Source organism: Tachypleus tridentatus, chromosome 8 (genome assembly GCF_004210375.1).
Source record: "Tachypleus tridentatus isolate NWPU-2018 chromosome 8, ASM421037v1, whole genome shotgun sequence".
NCBI classification, from domain to species: Eukaryota; Metazoa; Arthropoda; class Merostomata; order Xiphosura; family Limulidae; genus Tachypleus; species Tachypleus tridentatus.
The window spans coordinates 20,786,559-20,812,635 of NC_134832.1; the positions used below are offsets into that span (position 1 = coordinate 20,786,559).

The 26,077-nt window shown below is 31.7% G+C and overlaps 1 protein-coding gene across 3 annotated transcripts in view; it reads right to left on the reverse strand.

The window, feature by feature from the left end:
* Positions 1-16,119: 16,119 nt before the first annotated feature.
* Positions 16,120-26,077, reverse strand: part of LOC143258639 (cytochrome P450 302a1, mitochondrial-like) — a 78,691-nt gene continuing 68,733 nt past the window's right edge. For all 3 annotated transcript variants that reach the window (XM_076517892.1, XM_076517891.1, XM_076517893.1), the window contains 3 exons: positions 22,264-22,342; positions 18,321-18,527; positions 16,120-16,627 (listed from right to left, as the gene is read on the reverse strand). In XM_076517892.1, the coding sequence (XP_076374007.1) occupies positions 16,517-16,627; positions 18,321-18,527; positions 22,264-22,342 (397 nt within the window). In that variant the 3' untranslated portion in view covers positions 16,120-16,516. The remainder of the gene's footprint in view (positions 16,628-18,320; positions 18,528-22,263; positions 22,343-26,077) is intronic.

Sequence of the window (26,077 nt, forward strand, 5' to 3'; positions counted from 1 at the left end):
TCTTATATCAACTTGTTTTCATAGATTTTTTAAACTACAGAAATATTTAACAATATGTATACAATATTTTCAATATCGTTGGTGATTCTAATTCTCACATATGTACAGTCATGTGAAAAAGTTAGGACACCCTATAAAAGCCTGTGTATTTTTGTAACATTTTTGGATATATAAATATTTAATCTCAATTTCAACAATACTGAGAGATTATAGGAATATAACTAAACAATTAAAACTGAAGAAAAGACTTTTCAAGATCTTCTGTAAATGTAATTCTACAAAAATGCATATTCTAACTGAGGAAAAGTTATGACACCCTACCCCCTAATAGCTAGTGTTACCCCCTTTGGCTGAAATAACTGCAGTGAAACGTTTCTTGTAGCCATCTACCAGTCTTTGACTTCGGTCTGAAGAAAGTTTGCCCCACTCCTCAATGCAGAATTCTTTCAGCTGTAAGATGTTTGAAGGGTTTCTTGCATGTACAGCCCGTTTCAAGTCACCCCACAGTATCTCAATGGGATTAAGATCTGGGCTTTGACTCGGCCATTCCAGGACTCTCCATTTCTTAGTTTTCAGCCAGTCCTTGGTGGATTTACTGGTATGTTTTGGGTCATTGTCGTGGTCCGCTTCAGTTTTAATTTTCTTACAGATGGACTCACATGTTTCTCAAGCACCCTCTGATACACAGTAGAATTCATGGTAGATTCTATTATTGTGATCTGTCCGGGTCCTGCTGCAGCAAAGCAGCCCCAAACTAAGACACTTCCACCTCAATGCTTCACAGTTGGTGTAAGTTTCTTTTCCTGGAATGCTGTATTTGGTTTACGTCAAACATGTCCTCTGTTCTGGTGTCCAAATAATTCAATTTTGGACTCATCTGTCCAAAGAACATTATGCCAGAAGTTCTGGTCTTTGTCTACATTCTCTCTGGCAAACTTCAGTCTGGCCTTGCTGTTTCCCTTAGAGAGCAAAGGATTCCTCCTTGCACACTTCCCATGAAAGTTAAAATTATGCAGTCTCTTTCTGAGTGTAGAGGCATGCACTTTCACATCAACAGAGCCTGCTGTAGGTCCCGTGATGACATGTTATGATGTTTGGAGACCTCTTTTAGCATCTTGCGGTTTGCTCTCGGGGTGAACTTGCTTGGACGACCAGACCTGGGCATGTTGGCAGTTGTTTTGAAAGCCCTCCACTTATTGACTAATTTCCGGACAGTGAAATGGCTGATTTCAAAATCTTTTAGGATCTCTTTAAAGCTCTTATCACACTCATAAGCTGCTACAATTTTCTTTCTGAAGGCCTTAGACAGCTCTTTTGCTCTCACCATGGTGCTCACTCTCACTTCAACAGTCAGAAGCACACCAAACTAAATGTCTGAGATTTAAATAGAGCAAGCCTCATTCAAAATGCTGAGTAACGATCTTCTAATCATATGCTCATGTGATACACCTGTGTGTGAGTTGAGCCATTTTAAGTGGGAATAAATGTGGGGGTGTCCTAACTTTTTCGTCAGTTAGAATATACATTTTTGTATAATTACATTTACAGAAGATCTTGAAAAGTCTTTTCTTCAATTTTAATTGTTTAGTTATACTCCTATAATCTCTCAGTATTGTTAAAATTGAGATTAAATATTTATATATCTAAAAATGTTACAAAAACACGTAGGCTTTGATAGGATGTCCTAACTTTTTCACATCACAGTATTTAGATCAAGATATTTCTTAAGTCAGTCAGACTGCTTGAGCTCTAGCATTCTATGTTCATTTTAGTTTTATTCCTAATACTAAATATCGTTTCATATATAAATCATTCTTACCATATAGCTTTGTTGGCGTTATATTTGAGTGATATATATATAGTATTTTGTCGGATATTTTAATGCTACTTCTACAATATATTCTATGTTTTACAGATTTTCGATCCTTATTCACATTTTACTTTTTTATCTTCAGTTACATGATAATGATCACTAACAATTTTTACATCAAAATATAAGTCCATCTTTGGTTTGATTATCTTTATTAAATATACGGAAATATTTTTAACTTTACAAATCATACACTTTTTACACTATTCTACTTATCAACATAAAGAAACTTTCTAAGTTCTTTGATCAGTTTGAACAACTTTTTGAAATACTTAAAAGTAATGATGAGACATGCAAATTTAGTGTTCTCTTGTATATGCACAAAACGAGTTGTCTTCGATTATATACATGGATGCTGTTATAATCTAAGCAATAAACTTCATTCCACAGTAAAATTTAGAATAAACTACTTTAACGAGAAAATAAAAATTACATTGGAGATATACGTTTCATCAATTTCTTATCTTTTCTAAAGGTAAGTATATAAATTATTTATATTTTACTAAAAATATCTGTGAAAATACAATAAGTTAAAGTCTATTGAGCATAATGATGATATAAAACGTTGTCCTTGGATCAGTTAATCGGAACCATGAAATATCGACTGTACCAAAATTAACTCTTCAGATTATATTTACAATATTAACCCGAGAATTAAATTTATCAGAAGACCCTAACCATTTTACAAATACTTTATCACCTTTTTTCTAATTAGTTTTTCAGTCTTATAAACTACATCTTTCTTATAGGATTAATTTCGGTTTATAGAAGATTCCACCAACTTTTATCATTCAGATTTTTAATTTTATAAGTTATAAGATCAATTTGTCAAATATCAGTTACAATGAATATTTTCTTTTTAAAATTTAGGAGACATTTTTTAAATACGTTTTGAAATTTTAACTACCATCATAATTTTTAACATTATATATATTATAATATATGTTACTTTCAATTTTATTTTTATTTGCTTCAACTGGAGTTATATCAATTCATCTATGGTATGAATTACTATAATTTTTATAACTTATCCTAAACATCAGTATACTTTCTTGTGTTATAAGCAGAAAAACATTTTCACGTTTCAGTGTTCAAAGTTCTATTAAATCTTTAAACAATCTGAGCTTTCAGTTGCAAACCAGTGAATATTTGATTTAGCTGAAGTTGTACACACTTTTATCAGGAGTTGACTCATATTAATAAACATAACAAATTGCTATTTATTAATAACCAAAAAAATATAGATTTGAAATATGTTTTTACAGTAGAATTTCTTCTTTTTCTCCCTACTCTTTTGAACTGTTTGATCTCTCTCTTACATTTCCTACTTTCTTTCTCTTCGCTCAACTTTCCAATGTTATATATTTTACTCAAACCAATGGTATACAACTCTCTTTCTTATTTCTTATAACTCTTTTGATTACAACATTTAATAATTATAGAGTGTCCTGCTGTCTTCATTCTATTGAAGAAGAAAGGTGGCTACACCTTACAATAACTTCCTAACAACTTAGAATGCTGTAACTGAGAACACCGTGCCATTACATACATCACATTACAGTTCGCAATCGTTGTCTTAAAAGTTTAAACCTTTACACAGACATTCACACATAATACCAGTTTTAACACTTGCTAAATTGAAACGTATAAATATATATGACAACAATGTATCAAACAGTAACAGTGTTTTCTTTATATATGTATATATATCAATGAAATATTTTAAAAAAAGAGTTATATATAAATATACATATTCATACATGGTCAGCATCTACCCTCCACTTCCTCTGCTCCATCATTACTGTTTAGTGTTAAGGTATGTAAGTTCACAAATGCTTTCTCTTAAGTTGATTTGCATAATCAGACATTCACACATAATACCAGTTTTAACACTTGCTAAATGAACCTTAAGTTTCATACATATATACAATATATATCAGTTTTAATCAGAGCAAGGCCCATGAATAATTAAGCACAAGATGGTTTTGATGGCCAGTACATAACCTACTGTAAATGCAATCTCTTGTAGTACCAGACTCCACTACAGCAGTTTTATATTACATTCTTTACTCTGAGCAGCCAGATTAAAGGGCGATGGTCCTTTTTCCTGAAAAACATTTTACCTAAATGAAATGGTCTTAATTTTTCTAAGACTATATGATTGCCAAGTACCTTTTAATCCATAGTTAAAGATTTCTTGCTCTAGAAATTGTTTTCTTAAATATTCCACTGGATATTCCATCGAATTGCCATCTATTTGTGTCAGCATTCCCTCTATAATTGTATTAGACGCAATAGTTTGCACAATTGTGGCTAATGTCTCTTCATAGTCACTTTTCTTCACAGCATTTATTTTAATTTTTTACTAGACTACTCATCAGCCTCACGCCTCATCCCACACAAGACATTTCGATTCTTATTTATAGATTAATTCTATGAGTGAGGCTGCTACTTTGACAAACCCGAGAATAAATTTTCTGTAATATCCTACCATTCTAGGAAAATAGCCTAATTTCTTTTTTATTTTAGATTTTTATCAATTTATAATAGCTTTTATCTTTGCCTATAGAGGCAAATAATCATTTTACATGCCGCGCGACCTAGATACGCAGTCTTGCTCACATTTCAGTGGTTTTGCTTGCTTCCTACCTTTTAACTGTAGTACTACTCGCATTGGTAATGTTCTTAAAATGTGGTCGTGCAACATCGAATTTACAATCTTGTCAAAAAATCCAGCAAAGTTAAATCTTTTGGTTTATTTAATTGGCACCTCATGCAGAGTTATTTCTTTAGATTTGTTATTTGTCATTGTTTTCTAGCTCTCTGAACTATCAACAGATAGTATCTGGATTTAACTGATACATCTCTAAAATAGCGAGTTATACTATAATGTACTTTTATTCTTTTGCTCTCCTAATGTTACTGATAATGCATGAAGTAGTTTCATTTCTATATTCTGTAACTACCATTCTTCTGTTTATAGTTTTTAAAGCACAGAAAAATATATCTATATTGTTTTTCAATATTTAGTCAACTGCATATAGATACTTCTTTCATGGCCCGGCATGGCCAAGCGTGTTAAGGCGTGCGACTCGTAATCTGAGGGTCGCGGGTTCCCATCCCCGTCGCGCCAAACATGCTCGCCCTTTCAGCCGTGGAAGCGTTATAATGTGACGGTCAATCCCACTATTCGTTGGTAAAAGAGTAGCCCAAGAGTTCGCGGTGGGTGGTGATGACTAGCTGCCTTCCCTCTAGTCTTACACTGCTAAATTAGGGACGGCTAGCACAGATAGCCCTTGAGTAGCTTTGTGCGAAATTCAAAAACAAACAAACAAGACATTCACTGGACAGCTAGCGCAGGGAGCATTCGTGTAGCTATGCGCGAAATGTAAAAGAAACCAAAACCAAACAACTCTTCCTCATTCCCTGGTTCCATTTTCTTTTTCTGTATGCACTTACATAATATAAATATATAGGACGTAACGCTATCAGAAATGCTTACGGTTTATCGCCGTATTTTATGGGTTATTTTAAGTATACTGTCTGAATTAAATATCGGTGCTTTTGTATCATTTCTTCTTTGCACATCCAGTTAGAACAGGTGTTTTTTTGGAAAGGCAAAAGATAATATCATCCTAGTTCATTAACTTCTTTTGTTAGTAAAAGAAAGCTACTCCATTCACTTATTTTTTGACAATACACTTAAAAAAGTATTCATCAAGACTCATCATAACTTTCATCATCAATCTCATCTTCATTAACAGCTAAATTACTTTCTACACTTACCTATGAGTTTCTATGTCGTTCATCTGTTGCATACTCATTGTTACCTTTAGAACTGGCAGTAATATTTCTACCTACAATGCTTTTGGTCATGAAATGCATTTTAGTCACTGTGAAATTATTAGGAAAAAGATTAAAAAAGAAGTGTGAAATTAACATAAATGTAAGACTAGAAATGCTATTATTGAATGTTATTCATTACGGTGCAACTGCTTTGATGCAATATGTCACCGAAAATTGCATCATATTCTATAATTTTATGTCTTACCTGTTATAACACTCAACATGAAGAACGGACAGATATTTGGGTGGAATCGTATTCACGAAAATACGTATTGGTTCACATTGACAGATTCCAGCAGTATTAATTGGTCATACTTATAGTAGAAATGGGTCGAATAGATTGTTAGGGTGTCCCCCGCTGGTACAGCGGTATGTTTCCGGATTTACAACGCTAAAGTTAGGGGTTCGATTCCCCTTAGTGGGCTCAGCAGATAGCCGGTGTAGCTTTACTGTAAGAAAACACACAGATTGTGAGTTCAATACAAAGTCTTTGCTTATATACACTTTTAACAACCAAGTTATAAATCTTCAACCATATACGATAGACACCCTTTGGTGATAAAAAAAAACTGCATTCAAAATTATAAGTCATAGAATTACTTGAGAAAGTAACGGAACAGGTACACACAAAATCACACTTTTTCAATATCGCTCATTAACTGACGTTGTTGGAAACTTCTAACTGTGTAACAAGTAGGCTTACAGAAGTTTTAAGTGTATCAAATAGAAATATAGTACAGGGATCACGTATTAGTGCTAGCATGAAGTAGTTATTTAAATTCATTAAATAAATTATCAACCCTTACTATATGAACACAACCACAACTCACAGTACACCACCATATTACAATGTTTACTGTAGTGTGAACCTTTACATGTACAACAAATATCCACACTCACAATGTATACACACATACACCAAGTAAACAGAATGCACATCACACATATATTCATCATTATTTACACATAACTTAATATTATGGTCCATCCACACTAATGGCATACATTCATATTGGGTATCAACATAAATAAATGAATGATGCATAAGATCATCTCACCTTGTATGAAAAAAAAAAATCTATGAACAAATGGGATTTTTTTCTATTGAAAGTGTGCAAATAACTGAAAAAGTGAGGAAACAAGGTAGGAATGGGCATGGTGTAATAAAACTTCCTGTGTGCGATCTCACAAGGGGAAGTGTAAAACATTCTGTCCATGCCTATTTCGTTTTTTGTTTGTACTCATGATATTTTACAATTTATGGGTACATAAAAAAGTGTATCTATGATTATTTATTTTTGTATAGACAGTAACAAATGTATGATGATAATACACAGAAACGTTCTAGGATTTGTTACCTGTGTATTTAAATCCACTAATATGGCAAATGTACGAAATTATGTTCCATTTTTTGCAATTAGTTAGATTCACAGAAACTTTTAGTCATTGTACGATAAGCATAACAAGGTTTCATAAGTTTAGTCCACTTGACTTATTTTGTAAAGGATTAAAAAAAACTTAGTAGGTATAAATAGAATATTAGACACACCTCCTTGTGAGGTTATACAGAGAAAGTCTTATTACACAAAGACTATTTCCAGTTTGTTTCCTCACTTTTCGATGCACTCATTCCCACGCTTTTAATTTATTTTAAATATTTTCCACTTGTTACAATAAATGAAACCAATATCTAGTGGCGGAAGTTGCATTCGATTATTTTTACATATAAAACTAAGCTATTTTCTCTCCCAAATTAATAACAAATGTATGCAATTGTTTTATACAATGTTTCTTGGTTAAATTTCTAAAGAAAGCAACGCAGGTTTACGTTATCAACGAAGGATAACTCAGTTTAAATAAGTTTATAGGATTGCATGAAGGAAAAAACAATGAACAACTGTTTCAACTTAAATAAGTGTAATATGTCCGGTCTAAAAATATGTATGTGTACTAAAAGTTTAAAAGAACATTAGCACGAAGAAGATAACGAGTTATAAACTGGATCTCTGAGGAACGTTTGTGTAATTGTTTGTGCATGAATGAATCAGACAGATCGTCAGTCCTTGGTGCTCAATAAGAACACTAGCAATATGTTACTATAAAAACGTCATTTTACGGTTAACATCTCGGATTTGTTTCAGTCAATAAAATGAAGTACGTCCAGATTACGTGTAAATTACAAGTTAATAGGGACATGTAGTTATAGCTGAAGAAAAAGAAATATAGCTCAGAATCAGTAACTGTACCAGATATACAAGTATAAATATTAAAATTGTCAATATCAAGTTGATGCTTTCTTAAATTCAACTGCCTAAAATCTTAGAGAAAAGAGGTTAGGGTTTTCAGATCAATACTATAGCTTATTTAATTCACATTTTCACTATTAATTAAGAAGCTAAGTAATTTATTTTAATGTATGTAAGAGCACTGATTTAATTAAATGAACAGTATATTGACATGTATACGTGTGTGTGTGTACTCTTTATACATATTTAAAGATATAATTAAATGTAAACAGACGTAATTTTAAGAAAAGTGTGCAACTGTTCCAATAAATCTAATAAATTAATTTATGCACATTCCACAATTTTATTCTAGCTCAATTACAATATACTACACACAAGAAAATAAAATAATGCGTCTTACTTTGCTGTTTAACACTATATATATGAGTCTTAAACAGTGACATATCTGAATTTGTCTCTCAGTGGCACAGAGTAATGTCTGCAAACTTACAACGCTAAAAACCAGATTTGGATATCCGTGCTGGGCAAACTAAAGATGGTCCATTCTGTAGCTTGGTACTTAATTCAAGGCAACAACAACAATTTGAATTTATTTTGTTACTCAGTTTAGCTTTTTCTTTAAGATAAAATCGTTCACAAGGAAAGACACCGCATTTAAGAGCGCTTGAAAAATAAAACCACATTCCTTAAGACTGGAAACTAGTTGAATAACCTGACAATGAGGAGTAGATGGCACAAAGGTGCCTTTCAAAATCAGCAAAAAAGAAAAAGATTAAGTCACTTGCTTCTCTGTCAAAACATTTGATCATAAATGGGCAAATGATTTGATTTCAGAGCAAATGAAATATTATTGTAAATATTACTATAAGATACATTTTGTTTGTAAATAAAAAATAACTTTTAAGCAAACTTTCAAAACTTAATCTTCTATTCCCATTCATTTGAAAACTAATTGATAGTAGAAATGTATTTTCAAATGACACATTGTATTTTGAATACAAAGATGTTATCCTTTAGCTTGTTAGAAAAAGCTATAGTGACTTGGATAGTGCATAGTTTAAAATAATTCATGGACATCTCAAAGTGACATCCGATAAAAAATTGCAGCCTTAAATTAAGTTCTATTTATTGTGCATTTTATAAGTTTGGTATTAAAATATACAATTATTCATTTTTTTGCCGAAATGAATATTTAACTACATAAATACGCATGCTGACAAGTAAAATATCTACATAACTTAAGGACGTTTATGTCGACTGTTTGCCTACAAATTAAACTAAGTAAAGAGGAAATGTGTTTCGCGTACAAAATAATTTTTAAGTTGTAATATTTTGTATTTGAATGGACAAATCTTATAAAATGTAAAAACAGTGCTGTGTATTTTACGAAATTATTTTCGGGTAGTGATATTTTGTATTTGAACGCACAAGGTTTATTAAAGGTAAACTAATCAAAATAGTGACACCAGAACCAGCAACGCTTTCCAAAATTGAGTATCGAGGTAAATATTAACGCTAAGTGTTATTTCTTCCAAGTCTCTACTCAACAGGGTTCTCTTAAGTGTCTCTAAGCAAAAGAGGAAATTCAGTCAGAAAACGGAAAAACATAAACACTAATGTCTGAGATGTGGCTCTAATGGATGATAGGCCGTTCCCAAGTACTTCGATCTTTGTGACTCATGGTACTTATGGTGACGTCTCCATACTTCCTTTCTCGTAGTTTCATGTTTACATAGTTTAACGAAGTTTAAAACTTCCCAAGCATGTGCGTTGCACAAGATAAATTAGTGCAACTGAACTGCAATGAAATGCCACACGTATTTTTATTCCTTTGGTCACTTTTTTGGATTGGGTAAAAAAAACCAAAAATGACAATAAAATAATGATTAAATCACTAAAATCAAATTTTCATGTATGTCGAGTACGTTCTTAAAGTAAAATTAAAATGTTTTTGTATATAAATTAAACTGGAAACGTATATGTCCTTGTGTATTATACCTTAATTATTTGTATAAATCTAATTACAGCACTCGTCGGATAAGAACATTGTCCACAACAAATAAATATTTGTACCAGTTTTGTGTCCACTGATTTTATCCTAGATCCTTAACATATATTAGTTCTGCTAGATATCCACGCCTGTTTCAATTTAAGTTCGGTGCAAGTATTAAATTTACTTATTTTTAGAAGTTTAGATAGTTTATCGCAAATCTGTTTATGTAATCGTATGTGGATCATACGTTGTGTGGTTCAAGTGTTGTGAATTGGCATTGCGAGAAAATTCTAATTTTTACTTCTTGTTTTGATTCAGTATTAATGCATCATAATATATCGTAGTGTGTTGAACCCTCTGGACCTCTGTTAGTAAGTAAGACAGAGTTACTTAGATACAGACTGTGTGGTTATCAGTTTAGCCCTGAAAAGCGTATAGTGTCGTTTTAAATTGAAATTATCATAGACGGTTTGTAACAACATGGTAGAGAAGAGTAATAAGTCTTGTCAATTGTATTTCAAAGTAATTGAACCAACCTGTGTAAACTTTGATGAAAAAGAGATAATTATTTAAAACTTTGGATATAATTATGATAATCCACAGTGCAGCGAACGTTTTTATAAATATATTATTTTAAAATAAGTAGGCTGTTTGCACTTTCTTTATTCTTGAAATATATCGCCAACATGCCACAAACACCTATTGTAAAGTATCATGCCTATACATAAAAAATCTGACAATTTCATCAAATCATGGCTAACACTATCGCTAACGATGAGTGTACCCAAATCATGAGTCAATGTTTTTTATCATTATAAATAAGAACGATATATCAATTATCTATATTCATTGCTGAGTTACTTTTTTTTTTACTTTTAGTTCTTCCTATGATCAGAATTTAATGATCATAGCAAGCTTAAAATCTTAGAAATTAATGCGTTTTCAAAAATAATAAAATTGCAGAAAAACCTAGTTTAGTTTCAAAACTACCAATAATGAAAGAGTGGTGTAACCAATATACTTAAAATAATTTCTTCTTAAAACCAAAATAGCCTGTCGATCTTGCAAAGTTAAGAAACTGTCGGCTCTTAACTTTTATATAACTTTTAAAACGAAAATAATCTAACGACGCTAACTGAACAGTTGTGATGTTACACGTTCATGAATGTGTAGTATAAGACTGTGTTATACGTTACATCTCTCCCTCAGTTAATATGTAAATTTTGTAAAATTACTCTGTTTTTAGTTTTCATAGTTTGTACAGAGTAAGTTAATCAACTTTCCTTTTTGCTAGTGTACACAGACTGTATGCTCACAGTTGACTGTTATCTGTGTTTTCATCTAGAAAAGGATAAATTTTAAAGTTATTAGAGAAATGGTTATTTCCCTTTCTACCAATTCGGAAAATATTTATTCCCTATTCAATCTCCTGTCGCTTATTCAACGTTGAGTTGGATGCAAATTACAATTTTAAAACTGTTCATAATATATCTTTTAGCTTAACTTACGTGGGAGTATATTTATCTGGTAAAAACTTTTTGATAAATTATTCACTATTCTTTACAGTTCAATACATATCCATGAGACACATTTCCCCATTGTCTTGTATTGTAATGAAAAAATATTTTTTGTAGTTTGTGCATTTATGTCCGATCTATCTTAATAATAAATTTGGTTCGAATTCAGATAAAAACACACTCCAAATTTTGATATTTTTGAAACTCCAGTAAAAAGTTCTTAAGTGACTACTCTGGGATGTATCTGAAAGAAGGAAAAGAAGAAAGAGAGAAAGTAGAGGTAGTTTCGTTCTGTGACCAAAATATTATATCTGCAGCGTTGTTGTGATATCCCCAGATACTTAAATGACCAAACTCTTGCTTATTTTCGAGTGAGTACCCATAAGTGACAGTTTAAGTGAAAAATAACATTTTCTACATGCTAAAAAGATCTAAAAATAGAAAAAAACGAGCCTTAAGCTCAGTCTAGGTAGTTTGTTTTCAGGATAGCCAAATCTGGGGAAAGCCCTCTTTTATACCATAGATATTCACCATTGTTACAAACTTTCTAGCAACCATCACACAACCATGAATTCAGATTGAGAAATTATTGTCTGACAAAGTTCCAACCTTGTGGTTAAGCCTCTGCAATAGAACCAAGAAAATGGAGAATTGTTAGAGTGGCAAGAAAGCTAGTGTGTCCGAGCTTTAGTCGAACAGTATCTATAGAAACCCTCGAAATACACAAACCATATAGAGTTGCAACCTCACCTTTAGCTGCTACCACATTCAAGAGAGAGGAAGAAAGCTTCTGGAAACTAAATATGCTGGTATATGGAGTGTACAATGCAATGATTAATTCTGAGCTAAATGATCCACACTAAATGTTATTGAGAATTTGATGAATTTACAACTGATTGACTGAAACACACGTGTAGATAATTTGTACTAATGTTTCCACCCAGTGAAGAACCAAGCCATCCACTAGGTTAAATTCAAGGCCCATTACAACAACCCCTCTAAGAAGTTGGGGCCCTTAATAATGGTCTGTGCAATTTGCAAGAAAAATGTACCCTGCAATGGTAGCAACATATCACGAATACACTCGCTTCAAGAAGATTGTAGATGTAGTGAACCTGTGTTGCAGCTAGTGATCCTCTATCCCTACAAGTGTAGCTTTTCCAGACTCTCTGTAATGCAAAAACTAGGGGTCATCAGAGAGTTAACCAAACTAATGCTAATGTCTGACAACTTATACAGAGCTACCTGTCAGAAGAGGTGTTATGACTAAACAGTCAAAGAAAACATTAATTAAAGAAAGTGTGATTAGCAAATATATGTTCTTGCAGCATAGGGTCTCCTCAGCACAGAAGATTAGATGACTGAGTTTATAGAATATAATCTCATTTCATTGATCTTCGTTTTGTTTGTATTTGAATTTCGCGCAAAGCTACACCAGGGCTAACGCAGATAGCTCTCTCTAATTTAACAGTGTGAGACTAGAAAGAAGACAACTAGTCATCACCACTCACCATCTACTCTTGGGCTTCCAACGAATAGTGAGATTGACCGTCACATAATAACGATTCCACGGCTGAAAGGATCAGCATGTTTAGTGTGACGGTGATTCGAACCCGCAACCCTCGGATCACGAGCCGAGTGCCTTAACTACCTAGTCATGCCAGATGGTAAACTCTGGAGTAAATCCACAAGCTAGAAAATATCTTAAATACAAGTAAGCAAAACCAAACAGATAATACTAGGTGTGAAATGTTGTGCTTAAAAGAGACATATTTTTTTATCTACTTTCAAAACGCTATTGCCACATTATATAATGACAAACTACTATTACAATTGAACAGTGAAAATATCCCAAAGATTTTTAAAAAGCGACAGTGATGCTTTAGTTCATTTAATTCCTAATTTCACATAAAAACACCGGAAGTCTGTCTATCTGTGTTGTTTTTTTTCATAGCAAAGTTACATGGGGCTATCTGCTGAGCCCACTGAGGGGAATCGAACACCTGATTTTAGCGTTGTAAAACCGTAGATGTACCGCTGTACTATCGGAAAGCACACTGGAAGTCAACTAGTACAACATTATGCGAGGGTTATTTACCAGATCACTTGTGATTTAGGTTCCAATCCATGTTCCTTCCGCTACTTTGAAAACTTATTGCAACATTAATATTTACTTTTACTTCTGAAAACATACTGGAAGTGGTATATTCAACGGAAAAAGTAAATTATTGATCTGAATAAGAATGTTTTCGTTGTTGTTTTTTCTCTGTTCTAAACTAACGTTCGTTTACATAGTATAAAAAAGGATAATAATAAGACATCCATTATTTGTCAAATTGTCCTCAGTAAAATTATACATTACATTACATCATTCAGTTAACATTATACGAGTACTTGAGTAATACGAACTTTCAGTAAATCATTTTTCTGACCAAGTTGAAAGGAATCTCAATCCAACTGTTTTGAATACACTTGTAACAATGTTAAATATTTTAAACATATCACATTTGGTAACAGCTTTGTTATAAAAAATGGTTGAAGTTAGTTTAGATAACCAAGAAGAAAAATCCATTTGGTAGTGAGTTAGGAACCCATCGCCGCGAACGTGTTCTTTCAACCTTAAGAATGTTATAATGTAATGATTGATCCTAATATTTGACAAGAGTAGCCCAAGTGTCGTGCGGTGTTAATCATCTGCTTTTCCTCTAGTTATCTAGCATTACCAAAGTAGGAACGACAGGTGCAGGTAGCACTCGAGATAACTTTTTATAAAATTTAACAAACAAACGTTTTCAGCTTAAATACAAACAAACAAAATAATCCTATTCTCACTTTAAATCATTCTTTACAAGCTGTTATTTTTATTACTTAGGAAGAACTATTTTTGATATCCATATGTTTACGTGTATGAGACATTTTAGACGTTACAAAAGTCGAATATCGTTATACGAAATACAACGTACCATTTCTTTACCCGTAATAATTTACTTGTAAATATAAGTTAGATATTGAATGCTGAAATATCCGTGCTTTGACAACACCAATAACACTTATAAAGCTAAAGAAGAGACAGTTAGGGAAGGTGATAGAACTACGTCAATAACATAATGATTAAAGAATATTCAACCTAAAACGCCTTCGATTTGTTCTTAACGAAACCAATGAACCACCAAGTATCCGAAAACAGTAACTTCCCAGTTCGCCATGGAACTGAAAACGGCGTGAACCCGCATATTATGAAAATCCTATGATAAGTGAACAGCTCTACCCACTAAATTTTGTATTTGTGAATTATCAGTTATTATAAAATATTGCACTTTGCTTATCACAGTTAGGATACGACATGTTGCAGTCTTATCAGATAAACTTGATGCCCCTAATTGATCTAAATTGCTTTGTTTTCGAAATCCATCAAGTATAAGAGATATTCCAGTTGTTTTTTTAACAAGTCTTCGATAAAAATATTGTTTATGATTTAAGTCTCTGAGTATGTTGAGTATGTATTTATATACTCTACTCAAAAGCATTCATTTTTCGGTAGCGTCACACTACCCACAAAATGCCAAACAATGCCAAAATGAAACCCTGATTCAATTCGTTCTGTCGCGACATTATGTGGACTGTGGTTGTCAGATGAATTGTACTTGTTGATTTGTATATTTAAAACGGTTTTAATTAATGTACTCAACTCACCATATAATAAATCCTGAAGTGATATTTCTCAACTTTAGCACCCTCTTCTGCCCCTGGTGACTCAGCAGTAAAATTGAAAACTTGTAACGTTTAAATTTGGTTCGATATACAAGAACAATGCCCTCTATAAAATTGATAATCGTCTTAGAAGTTTGTTTAACACATTTTAGATACTTTTCATTCTAAAATATTACCCAATGAACGCCATTTTGAAGGTAAGAATTGCAGTTTCGTTAATCCTGTTCTGTTTTGCACATCTAATAGTATAGCTTTATTTATTCATCCTCATGGTTCTGTTAACTTACCTTTTATAGATCTGAAGTGATAATTTGACTTATAGGTAAAACTTATAGGAAGTAAATAGTTATTTAACATTCTTCAACAGCAAATTTTAATTACTGAAACCACATTTTGTTTATCCTGAATTTCTCAAAAAATTCGATTTTTTTCAAATTGTTCTCTGTTAAAATATAATTAAATTATACAGTACTATTCATTTATCTTTTCCAACACAGGGGCTTAGAGTTCTTGTAATTTTATTTATTAGCTGAGAAATGCTTCCATTGATCATTATGAAACCAATAGATGCACGACCTTTCACTGTAAAATAAGGATGTTTTAAGTAAAAGCCAAGCATTTATCAAAGAATATTTGCCTAACATATACCTTATATTTTTTGTTGTTTTAGGGCGCAAACCTACTCGATGCTGTTTTTGTCCCATTGGAAGAAGATAGATTTAGATTATGACTGATAAGGTTGTTCGATTGAGTAATAAAGTGAGAAATAATAATGAATTATGATAAAACTTAAACTACTGACCTAAAAAATATAAAAATAGTTGGATATGTTAAAGTGATCATCAGTTTTGAGTGTATATAATTCTTTGCTAACAAAGATTTTATTTTTTATTTTCTCTACGTTTACCTGAAACAGATATCTTCCTTATACACAAGTACCAGAATAATAATAAAAGTTTATTTGTTTAAGAACCCTAATTGCTAAGATATTTCGAGACCTTAGCAATTCACTTAATCATTTAAAGTTCATTTACAAACCTAATAAAACGTCAAAAAACAAGTCTAATCATGGTTAAAAATATATATTTTCATTTCATCAACCATTGGTAACACAAGAAAAAAACTAGTATCACAAGTAAAATGAGAATAAGAGAGGACGAAGTTTGGTAAAAAATACCTCAGATATGTAAAATTCTGAAATCACAGTATAAATCTCTTAGTTAAATAAGTTTGTCTAGATCCGAGAACATCTATAATAATGCATAGAACATATCAATTACTTTGTTTCTAGATCCCTATGTAAATAACTAAGAATCACATCTTAAAAACCTTTTCAATCAATTTCTAAAAATTTTAATTTCAGTGGTTTATCCGGGACGTTGATAAGTCTTGTGAAGCAGTCAATGGTGCCATGATGATATTCCACTCGAAAATTTCGGATTATCTAAGAAGATAACACAAGATAAACTCTTTTTTATTTATACACCTTAATTTGTATTATTTGACTTGCTGAATAAGGCATTTTGTTGATTTCTTTACTCTCCTAAGCAAAAGGTACATAACTTATGTTTATTTGATTGGTTTTAAAACAATTTTAACAACAGTTACAGCTTTTGAAGTTAATAAAATAAGTCATTTCTCAGCTTTTATTAAAATAATCGCTTTTGCTTTCCCAAGTTTGTTATGTTAAAAATATCATACAAGATATTGAACAACTAACAAGAGAAAAAAATTATCAATACTATTTACAACGACACTGTATTTTGATTGTATCTTTTAGCAATACTTTAGACCTCCGCTTGTACAGCGGTAAGACTACGGATTTACAACGCTAAGATCAGGGACTCGATTCCCCTCGGTGAGCTCAGCAGATAGCCCGATGTGGCTTTACTATAAAGAAAACACACACACAGCAACACTTTATAAAAAAATCTACTATAACTAAATATTAAAATATCTAAAATAACATGTTTCGAAAAATTTTATAATGCAAAGACCTAGAAATTGCTACAAGAAAAAAAACTACATTTGTTCTCTGATCGCATTAAATTTAAAGTCTGTTCCTGGTATAAAGAGCATTAGCCTTACTTATATTCTAATTTCTATATTCATCAATTCTGTTATCGATCGAATTGGCTCATTTGGGATTTTATTGATACGTGAAGAGCATAAATACATGCACAAACATACATACATATATTCATGACTCTTGATTAGCAAATGTTTCTTATAAAATTGATTTTTTTTAGTTTAATAGTAGAATTTCGTTATCATGTTACAATTTCCATATAATAATTTTCTTCTTGTTTCAAAACTACAAATGCACAAAGTTTCAAGCCTGTTTTATATTAAATGTACGCTGCAGCCGACCAGCAATATTTAGTTGTTGTTTTTTTTAATTCTCCTCTTTAGGTTGTAACGTCTAACACAAATTTCGATAAAATTCAAATAAAATTAAATGTCATTATTAAATCGATCATTTACATATATTTTGCACACGTAGGTTAATCGTAATTTATTATAAATCAACAGCAGGTTATATCGTCATTCTCAATATCACTGTACATTCCACTTTTCAAAACATCGATTTATGCTGTTATTTGCAATAAAAAGAAATGAAGAAAAAAATGACATCAAAGCTGGTGAAATGTCAACAGACCCAGAAAAAGAAACATTGTAGCAACTTACATAAAATGACAAAATTATTAATTTATGTTCTGATATAAATGTTCTTAATCTACAACTTAAAATAAAATAACCTAATCTCAATACATATAAAGTAATGATTTACGTGACGAAGACCCTGAATATTTTTTCTTAGACTCCAAAATATCCTTAGTTGTGAAAAACTATCAAACATCGTTTACGTTCTATAGTTTTGAAGTGGATCTCTGTAATAATTTTGTCACTAGTTAACATATTTTAAGGTAAAATGTTACAAAAGTATTAAAATATCTCCAAATGAATTCTGACGTTATTATCTGTAAGATTTATCTACTTAGTCGCTTCATAATCATAAGATTAGATAATTAGTACTTTTTATCGCGTATATCTTTTATTCTTAAATATATATATCAAATTTTATTAAGTTCATTATTTTGTAATAATTTTCAAACTTTTGTGACGTTTAAACTTACTTTTGAAATAAGAATATACAACTGTAACTCAGCAATCCGACGTCCCAGGCACATCCGAGGTCCGTAACCGAATGGTAAAAGCAGGAATGGATGAGGCTTCTCGAATGACGGGCTGTTTTTTAACCATCGCTCAGGTATGAACTTCAAAGGATCTCTGAAATGTTTTTTGTGACGACAAGCGACTTGATTGTGCAGGATAACCATTGTCTGTGCAAAAATAATTTTCATAAATATATTTTATGAATACCAAGGTGTTATTAGCTAACTACAAAGTTGCAGAATGGGTTATCTGCGTTTTACGCATCGCAGGTATTAAAACTCGATGTTTAAAGTTGTTAGTCCTCAGACGTACCTCTGAGTAGCCAGGGGTGTAACAAGAAATCTCTTTTTATATATAAAATAAATTAAGCATTTTTGTAATGTATAATAATTAGTTCAAACCTATACTAAGCTTTAAAATTTCTACATCAGTTTTGGACCAAATGGATATTAAAATCTACTTTACGTAACTTCACTCATGTATTAGCTTAAATTACGAATGTATGCATTATTTTACAACCGAGCTTAATTAATAAAAATGCTAAATTATTAAATTTTGTCAGTGCGTTTTATTACATTTTCTTTATTTTGAAAATGAAAATTAACGAAGGCTTTTACGATTGTTTATTTTTCATAGTTTTTCTCTCGCTGACTTTCTTCATCTTTGTAACAGCTACTGTCGTTTTATGGATTAAATAAAGTGTCTTTAAGTCTATATTTTATGACAAAGTAAGTAGTTCTCCGAATACACGACAAGGATGCAAATCTTTCATGAAATACGAAAGTTTGTTCTCTACTTGCGTAATATATACAATGACAGCCATTAAAGTTTAGATCTTTAAAGTTTTAAATTAAAGAACGTTCGGATTAGTAAATAGAAATAGAGCAACTGGATTAATAATTCATCTTGTATTTCTTTCTTATCTAAACTCGGAGTCAAAAACTCTAAAACGATCATTTAATGTAATAAAGCACATGGAAAATTACATACAACTGTCAATAATCTCGATCAAAGTCGTATAAGGATCAGATGATCAGTACCGAAGAAAATAAACATTTTACTTCATTCGAGATTAATTCCGTTCATTCTTGATTCTTCCAACAACAAAGATGGAACTGAGAGGCTACTATAGTCTAAGACCATCATGTTTTATTGTTATAACTACAACTATTCAGCATTATTTTAATTTTGAAAACATCTTCAAACAAGTTTTCATAATTTTTCTTTTATGTGTAATGGCCAGCTTAACTGTACAGTAACAAAAGCAATCTGAGTATTAAGTCTTCAAGGCGTTATATATATTTTCATTGAGTTTCAAGGAGTTTCTCATACAATACTCAGAGAATTTGTTTTCTGTCACTAAAAGCTAAAATAAAAATTGAAATAAATACATTTGGTGTATTTTGATAAAACAAACTGAGCTTAAAATGTCGGGTTATGACGTTTTCCTACTATATCATCTGAAAATGATTCTTAACATGACATTTAAATATTTTCTTTTCTATTGCAATTGACGCGTATTCTATACATGTTGAGAATTTTTTTTTATGTAGAGGAGCGAACAACGTTTCGACCTTCTTCGGTCCGTTTTTTTTTTATGTAGAGGAGCGAACAACGTTTCGACCTTCTTCGGTCCGTTTTTTTTATGTAGAGGAGCGAGCAACGTTTCGACCTTCTTCGGTCCGTTTTTTTTTATGTAGAGGAGCGAGCAACGTTTCGACCTTCTTCGGTCCGTTTTTTTTTATGTAGAGGAGCGAACAACGTTTCGACCTTCTTCGGTCCGTTTTCACATACATATTTTTCTCTACAACTGGGTTTTCTCGTCATCACGGATTGATACGTACTCTGTTTTTTTATTTTTGTTGTTTTTGCTAATTCAGTGTTTATTTCTTCAATATAATCTAAAATTGTTTCATTTTTCCATTAAAGTACCTGAAAAACTATATTTTATTTGTTCTATTAGCATGAGCTTTATTGATTATCGATTCACATTTTATATCCCACTAGTTGATCCTTTATAAGTCTAATATACTACTTTATAGAAACTATATTTACTAAACTTTAAATATACAATACTTGATATTCAACAACTTATGTACACAGCGTCGTCATTCTAATGACAAAAGGAATTACCTTATATGTGATAAGTGCTTTTTTTAAGATTAAATTCAATCCAAAATAATTTCGCTTTCACTACTGGCTCGGACCCAGGGACCGACCTCATAAACATTTTGGATTTATTATGGTCTTCATGGTATAACCTTTAATACAGCAAGCGTATATTCACAACATTTTGTTTATTATCAGTACAACAAGCACCCAGGCGTGGCCATGTAGTTAAGGCGCTCGACTCGTTATCTGAGAGTCACAGGTTCGAATGCCTGTTGCGTCAAACATGCTCGCATTTCCAACCGTGGGAACATTATAATGTGACAGTTGGTAAAAAAGTAGCCCTACACTGCTAAAATCTCGATGGCTAGCTCAGATAGCTCTCGTGTAGCTTTGCGCGAAATTAAAAAAACGAACAAACAAACAATCGGTACACATTATAAAATACTTTTATCTTATAACCTCCATAAAAATTAGGAAATAAACTGTGTGGTTTCTAGTTGTAAAAGGACCATAAGTTTTAACATGAAAAACAACCGTTTTATTCAAAATAACTTTAATCTCTATATATGTTTATTATACTTATTTTATTGACCTTTCAACCATACCTGACCAGCATTACAGAAATTCCAATGGCGCGAAGCATGCGCACTCATGTCTACCATATTTTAAAATAGAAAACTGGCCTTCAGAAAATTATCTGTCTTGGTCGTGTTCTAGTGGACCAGTATTATGTAAAATGCAGTCATATATTTATTATACTACATTATATATGAATATACATTATTAATATTTACAAATAAGTTCTTAAATTTAAATTATTTTTCTTAGTACATAGAAGAGTAAATAATGAAGTATAGAATATAATTAATTATCTTTTCTACTTACGAAATTTGTACTTATTTGCTGCTTGCCGTAAATTGGTAGGCCTTATCAAACTTTAAACTTGGATGTGTAAAAGAAAGTTTTTTTTGGTTTTTTTTTAAGTTTAATATATGCATTTTGAAATACCAAAAATCATAAAATACTATAACAATAACTACAGATTTCTACCATAATTTAACAGGCTTGTAAGTAAGCTGTATTCGGATATAAAAATTATGCTTACTTTACCACTTAAAATATAACAGGAAAAGGGTTTCCCGCGCAAATATTTCTGAGAGGCTGAGAAAGCCACTTGGAAGAAATTCTGAGCTTTTGATTCGTTATACATGTGTAGGGTGGAGTGGTTGAACGTAGGTAAGTATTTTCAAAAAAATGGAAGAGGTGGGTGGGACCACCTTGGTTGATTCAGTAAAGTTCTTATCTTCGAATCTATCTTATCAATCGTCATTTTGACAATATAATTGGTGAGAAACTATAGTCTTTACTTTTAGACATCACAAATATATAATTTGAAATAATACTGCCTTCGACAAACCACGTAAACACAAGTATTAATATTTAATATTTTTAAAAATATTTACGCTTAAATTAATAACTCTAACTTGAATTATAATATATTGACATACATTCATAAAATAGCTGTGCAATAAAATTTTGAATGTAAGCATACAAACGCTTTGATGTGGCATTTGATCCGTAACCATAGGTAGGCCCGTGTTATAAAACATAATAGGGATTGCGTTAACGCTAAATATAAAATTAAATACAAGAACTGTCGACAACAATTTTAGATTACATATCAATAGTACATTTATCAAGGCCACAAGGACAACATTACAAAAATAAACCAATAAATTTAACGGGCGCTTTTGAAGGGTTAAATGTTCTATCATATAATGCATTCCTTACCCCTGCAGGAATTCGATAACCTGAAAGAACAATATCTTCTGGAAGAACCCGTCCAACTCCAATGGCCACTGGGTTAAGTCTAAAGAGGAATAAATGTAACGTATTCTCTGCAATGAAAACGTTATTTTACAGTAATTTGTAACTTCAGTGCCTTTAAAAAGCTTATGACATTGACTGAAACGATTATCTTACATACTTAAACTTAATAGTATTACCAAAAACGGTAGTGTCAAAGACAAAACACTTTACGTAATGTTTTGAAATCGTTGAATACTGCTAATAATTTATCAGCTAAAAAAATAAGTTACATATCTGAACTTTCAATAATATTAATAATTTGTTCATAATTCCTTGTCCTTATAATTAACCAGTTTTAAAATGGCAACTTGACATGGTTTTAATATTGAATTAGTATAACAACATAAAGTTGTATGCAGCGAGTTTAGGTATACAAGTGACGGATTCAGGTGTACGAGTGAGTAGATTACTTTTTGGATGGGATGGAGTGGAATGAACTGAGCTACAATGACACCAAGTTGTAGCAGTCTCTCCTTACAAAACTTCGCTATATTTAGCAGTTTAAGCAAAGACATTGATATCTGGTTACAGTTATCTTTAATAAATGACACCAGTTCTGCAAAAAGATATATTTTTCTGCATTTTTCATTAATCTCACTTGCGTGAATCATAGGTTTATTGGACTCTTCTCTTGTTGTACGAGACCACCAGACACTTTAACTGGAACCTTGTCTATGTTTTAATATCTCCCGGTGCAAGCTTTTCGAGTATATTGTGGCCTTTTACAGTATTTGTCAAATAAGTGTCCTAACAACTGCATCTAAACGATAAACCATTACTTATGTCAAGACTTCTTGAAATCACCACCTTCGTCACAAAATAAACACACGAAAGAGCCAGAATCAACATTCTGTATGGCGTTGCTGAAACAAGTACGCTTTGATGATGTTTTAACTTCAGGGACAATCTCCTTTGACTGTCGTTTATATTCAAGAGCACGTTTTAGTTTGATTGTGTTGAATTTGTCTTTGCAAGTGTGGTGTTTCTCTGTATGGCTCTAAAGAAATGCACATTCAAGTTCTTGACCGTTGTTAAATCATCAATGATAAACTAGTTAAAAGTTATTTCAAACCTGTTTAAAAACCTTCCAATTTATTCTTTAAATGTCCAATTTCCAGCATCAGAACCTTTGAAAGGATTCCATAACTGCTTGTTTATTATTTTCTAACATATGACATATAATGGTTTGTTAAGTGTTAAGTTGTTTTTAACACAAGCATTGGATGTTGGAAGTTGAATAGAAATATTAGAAAACTTTTCAGCCATCTATAAAAGACCTGGAAAGTATAAGGATCAAGTACATCATATAACATATAGAATATTACTAACTGGAACTATAAACCAAGATTATAGTCTATTAATAAAAGATAAAAAAAAATAAGCAAGCAGGTTAAATTTGTGTTATCTGTAATTGTATTATATAACAAATTAGATACCCTTATAAGGAATTTCAGTTTCCCAAAAAAGTGATTCAGTAGTCTGCATCGTCTTCAATTTTATTTTCGGAATTATTTTTCATTCAGAAACAAAGTTAAAATAATTGATTAATTTACAATTCTTGAACACATACAGAAAAATTTAAATTCCACATATAGCATACCGTAATACATGAATTGATCTATAGAATAAAGGGATACCGCACAAGATACATAAAGCATAGATATCATAGAGTTAAATGAGCAAAATTGGGTTATATGATCGCTATCCAGTAATTCCTTAATCCAGTGCCTCTCCTATTTCCAAGAAAGACATTAAGAGAAACACGAGTAGAACACATTATAAAATTGTATATGGCATCACACAGAAGCTTCTATACAATTACAAATCAATATATGTTGAAACCAACTAAAGAAAAACTACTTATGTATAATGTACTTTTGGAACAATTTTGATTAAAGATATAAAGTTATTAACTGAAATATAAGTAGCTTTCAGACAAAAAAATAAAATAATATTTCTATCAAAAAGTGTACAATTTCTCAACTAATCTTCTCAACAATAATCAATACACTACTAAAGTTCTTAATGTATATGGCTCTGACATAGGTAGCTTTGAGCGAAATTCAGAACAAACCAAATCCTAACATAAAAGCCTTGAAGTCTATACCTTTTTGGTCTTCTCAAAAACTACTTAAAAACACTTCAAGACAAAGGTTGTTTAATAAAACCAGCCATACACAACAATAGCGTAACATACGTCTCAAAAATTTTTGGGTAATATTTTACTTTTACTTTTTGAAATATATTTTCAAATTGTTATTGTTCCTTCGTTTTCGTGTAGACACCCACTTAATAGTTAAGATAAAATCATTGTGACAGTAGATGACGCAATAAAATTAAAGTCAAAATTTTATCAAGTAATATAAAAGATTCACTTATTGGCTGAAAGTAGTATTTAAAAACAATGCTGTATCTACTCTTGTATAGACGTTTCATTATATACGTTCTGACACACACAAAAGCCAAATGCCATTAACAATTCTCTGGTAGTGTGTAAAAATTATTTTATTTTCTAGTCCTTAATGTCTTTGGGATCTACCTAGTAAGTTCTTACATAATAATAATAATGATATTTTGCTATAAATTAATGTAAAATTAATGATAAGATTTATGATAACTTTCTCACGTTTCTGATTTCCCATTTAATATATTTTTTGAGCCAGCTTTTGAAATTAATTTGCTTCTCTAATTGGATAATATTGTTTTAAAAATTGTTATAAGTACTTCTCTTTTCACTTTGTAGATACGTATATAATGATAAGGGTACATGTCGCCTAGAATAATCAACGTGATGTATTTTTTACATTCAAAATACTAGTCTAGCATGGCCTGGTCGAGAGGGCGCGCTAACCTCGTAATCAGAGTTGCAGGTTCGAATCCCCGTCAACCAAACATGCTTGCTCTTTTAGACGTGGGGGCATTATAATATGTCAGTCCAAGGATTGGCGGTGGGTGGTGATGACTAGTTGCCTTCTCTCTAGTCTTACGCTGCTCAATTAGAAACGGCTAGCCCTCGTGTAGTTAGACGTAAAACTCAAACAATTCAAGATACAGACAGAAGAAGTTGGGCTATTATTAATGAAGCTCGTATTCCTATATATTATATAGTGTCTCACTACTCTTGGTAACGTAATATTTTGTGGCATTGAATGTGCATTCATTCCAATACTTGCTTTTAATTTTTCAAGTTTCTTCGAACTTCGTAACAACTGACCTGAATGTACGCAAAGAGAGGACATGAAAACTTGCACAATAAATATAGAAATTGTAAATTAAAGTCAGCTTATTTTTTTAGTTGTTTCGTATCGTTACCGCGTTTCATTCTGTTCTTTCATTTCATAATGTTTTGTTCATATCTTATAAAAAAACATGCATAGATATCAGTAAGTTATTTGTATACATTCGTACTTCTCGGTGCCCGGTGTTTCAGGCACTCGACTCGTAATCCGATGGTCGTGAGTTCGAATTCCCCTCACACCAAATATGCTGCCCTTTTAGCTGTGGGAGCGTTATAACGTTACGGTCAAACCCACTATTCGTTGGTAAAAGAATAGCCCAAGAGTTGGCGGTGGGTGGTGATAACTAGTTACCTTCCCTTTAATCTTACACTGCTAAATTAGAGATGGCTAGAACAGATAGCCCACTTGTAGCTTTGCGCGAAATTAAAAAACAAACAAACATATGTCATGGTCTTGGCGAAACTGCTACACCTACCCCATTAGACAGTATGGTTGAA